The sequence below is a fragment of the Rhea americana genome, unplaced genomic scaffold (assembly GCF_003343005.1).
Source record: "Rhea americana isolate MKP2758 unplaced genomic scaffold, rheAme1 scaffold_273, whole genome shotgun sequence".
Classification (NCBI taxonomy): domain Eukaryota; kingdom Metazoa; phylum Chordata; class Aves; order Rheiformes; family Rheidae; genus Rhea; species Rhea americana.
This window is the reverse complement of record NW_028186394.1, coordinates 1,069,288-1,071,911: the sequence shown is the minus strand read 5'-3', so window position 1 is coordinate 1,071,911 and position 2,624 is coordinate 1,069,288. Positions and strand designations below refer to the sequence as shown.

The window sequence follows — 2,624 nt, the reverse complement described above, 5'->3', positions numbered from 1 at the left end:
CTGTGCCCTGGCGTCACAAGGCCGCTGGCAGCAGGCTGCGACCCGCGAGCCGCGGCCTGAGCTCGCCGGCGGCTCGCTGTGGCCGTCAGCGAGGGGCGGAGGTGAGCACTTGTGCGCCCCCCCCTCCCACACACACCCCCCGCGTGTGCGTGCGAGGTGTGCGGGGTAGGGGAGGCTCTGGCGCGCGTGTGYGGCCCGGCCGGCCCCGGGGGCACTCCGCGCCGCCTCACGCGCCCGTCCCCATCCGGCACGGCACCGAACTCAGGCTCACGCTGCTGCGGTACAAACGCAATTTATATTTTCAGTCTGCGGCGGGGCAGTTAGAGTACCCGGGCTGGGCGAGGGGGAGGCMGAGCCCCCAGCTCAGCCCCGCTCCTCCAGCCGGGCACCTCCAGCCTTCCCAGCTCCGCTCCTGGGCCAGCACCAGGGCTTTGCAGCTGGAGCCGGCAGGGCCGGCGCATTGCCCTGGTCCTGCATCCGCCTGGCAGTGCCAGGGCACCGGCCATCCTTCTGCTGCTGCGAGACGCTCGGTGCCCAGCGGGAGGCACGCCTGCTCCTGCGGGTGCTGGGTGCAGGCGGTGCGCCAGCCCCCAGGCTGCCTGCCCCATGGCCAGCCTCTGGTCCTCCCTCGCCCCGGCTCGCCCGGCTCCTCCRCTGTCTCACCTTGCTCCGGGCTCACTGACAGCGGAGAGGCTTCCTGGACACCTGGGTTCACAGGTTGGCTCTCAGACAGATCCTCTCCWTGCAGCACTCCAGCCCCCAGGGCGAGGGCGGGAGGGCGGCTGCTCCCACTCCCAGTGGCGCAGAGCCCGCCAGGGCCACTCACCATGCRCTCAGCACAGCCCAGATGTGGGCTATTTATCGAGGATGAGGAAGAGCAGCACCATCAGGACGATGGGGAGGAAGATGAGGAGCAGGCTGAGCATCTCGGCCGCCAGCAGCGCGGCCAGCAGGACGAGGTAGCAGCAGCGGCACCGGCGCTCCAGGCGCCCCAGCCCGCGGATGAGGCACAGCGGGTAGCGCACGCAGGGCAGGCAGCCGAACATGCGGCTGGTGTGGAAGCGCACCTGGAAATGGTGCTCCAGGGCRCCGGCGATGCCCGGGCGCCGGGGCGGCAGCGCGGCTGGGCTGGGCGCAGCCCGGGCCGAGGCCGGGGCCGGCTGGGCGTGCAGCAAGAGCAGCTCCTCCTGCAGCTTGCAGATCTCCCACTCCAGCATGGGGGTCTTCTGGCGGCAGATGGGGCAGCGCACGCGCCCGAACTCGGCGCTGCCGGCTGCGTCCATGATGGCGCGGAGGCAGGTGCTGCACAGCACGTGGTTGCAGTTCAGCAGGGCCTGCTTGTGCCGCCGGCYGTCGTAGGGCTCCGTGCAGATGGGGCACTCCTCCTCGCCGTCGCCCGCTGCCGCCTGGATGCAGCACGCCGCCGCCCCCACCTCGCTGCCCGACTCCTCGCCGGAGAGGCTCAGGATGGAGCTGGAGGCGCTTTCCAGGCTGGGTGATCCCCCCAGGGATGGAGGGCTCATCCTGCCTCCAGCCTCCGGGGCCGGCACAGCGTCCGCAGTGCCTGGAGGGACCAGCTCTGCCGGCGGAGAGGTGCCGCAGCGGCCGCGGGCGGGCAGCTCGGCGGCTCCGCACAGCAGCGGCTTGTCCGGGTCCTCCGCCRCCGGCCTCCAGCGACCCCAGGGAGCAGCAGGCTCCTCTCCCAGGAGCAGAGCCAGGTCACTTGGCTCAGCGGCCGCTGCCTGGTCCCCCGATCCCGGAGTCGCGCTCGGCGCGGCGTGCCGKGGGCTCTCGCTCTGCTTCCAGGCACTTGCCTCCGCGCTGGCCTCATGCAGGGGCCTGGGGCCAGGCCCTGCCTCCTCGCCAGCCTGCTCCGGCTCCTGCTCCATGGGGCGGCCGCGTCCTGCGAGCCGCGGGGCAGCCGGCTGCCCTCTCCCAGCCACCCGGGGAGGCCCCCACAGCTGCAACGTGGGTGCTGCTCAGAGGGCAGGAGGTGGCATTCAGCGCTGCTTGCGGTAGGATTTAAAGGCACCGGCGTCTGCCCGGAGACCCATCATCCCTTCGGYGTAGTTTCACACCAGCTCCCAGGCCGATGGGGTCAGGAGCCCCCGCAGCGCGGTGCTTGCACATCTCCTTCAGCAATACGCCACCCCGAYCAGGGCATAGCCATGACCATCCAGCAACTGCTTCATCCTCTTCCTCCTCCTCCCCGCCGCCGCCGCAGCACTGACYCACTGCAGTCCAGAAGAAGGCAACRAGTTGGGTGATGCCAGGCAGACTCCTGTAGCCCAGTTCCCTGCAACGGCGAGGGCGAAGCTGTGCCAGGCACCTGCCTGGCAGTGCAGGGAGCTCCTGCCCGGCTCAGCTGGGGCTGAGCCCTACTCCAGCCCGTCTGGTTTGTCAGCTTCTGGAAGCAGCTCAAGTGCAGGCAGCCCTGGGCAGCTGGCCTGTGCCCGCACCAATCAGCTCCCRCAGGAGCCCAGGGAGGAGCTGGCCCCACTCACCGCCTCTTCCCCCTTGCCTAGGCACCTCTGTAGCATATTAGYGAAAATTGAGCACACCTCTGCAGTGAAAACACCTGACGTCGCTCTCCACACTGCTGGCCAGCACGGGCTCCACGCTGC

General features: G+C 70.4%; 1 protein-coding gene across 1 annotated transcript; it reads right to left on the bottom strand.

Moving 5' to 3' along the window:
- Positions 1 to 276: 276 nt before the first annotated feature.
- On the bottom strand, positions 277 to 2,379 carry LOC146594013 (ring finger protein-like). The gene has a single exon (XM_085308346.1). It carries the CDS (start codon positions 1,887 to 1,889, stop codon positions 855 to 857), a length of 1,035 nt encoding a protein of 344 aa, XP_085164472.1. The 5' UTR covers positions 1,890 to 2,379; the 3' UTR covers positions 277 to 854.
- Between the last annotated feature and the right edge of the window lie 245 nt (positions 2,380 to 2,624).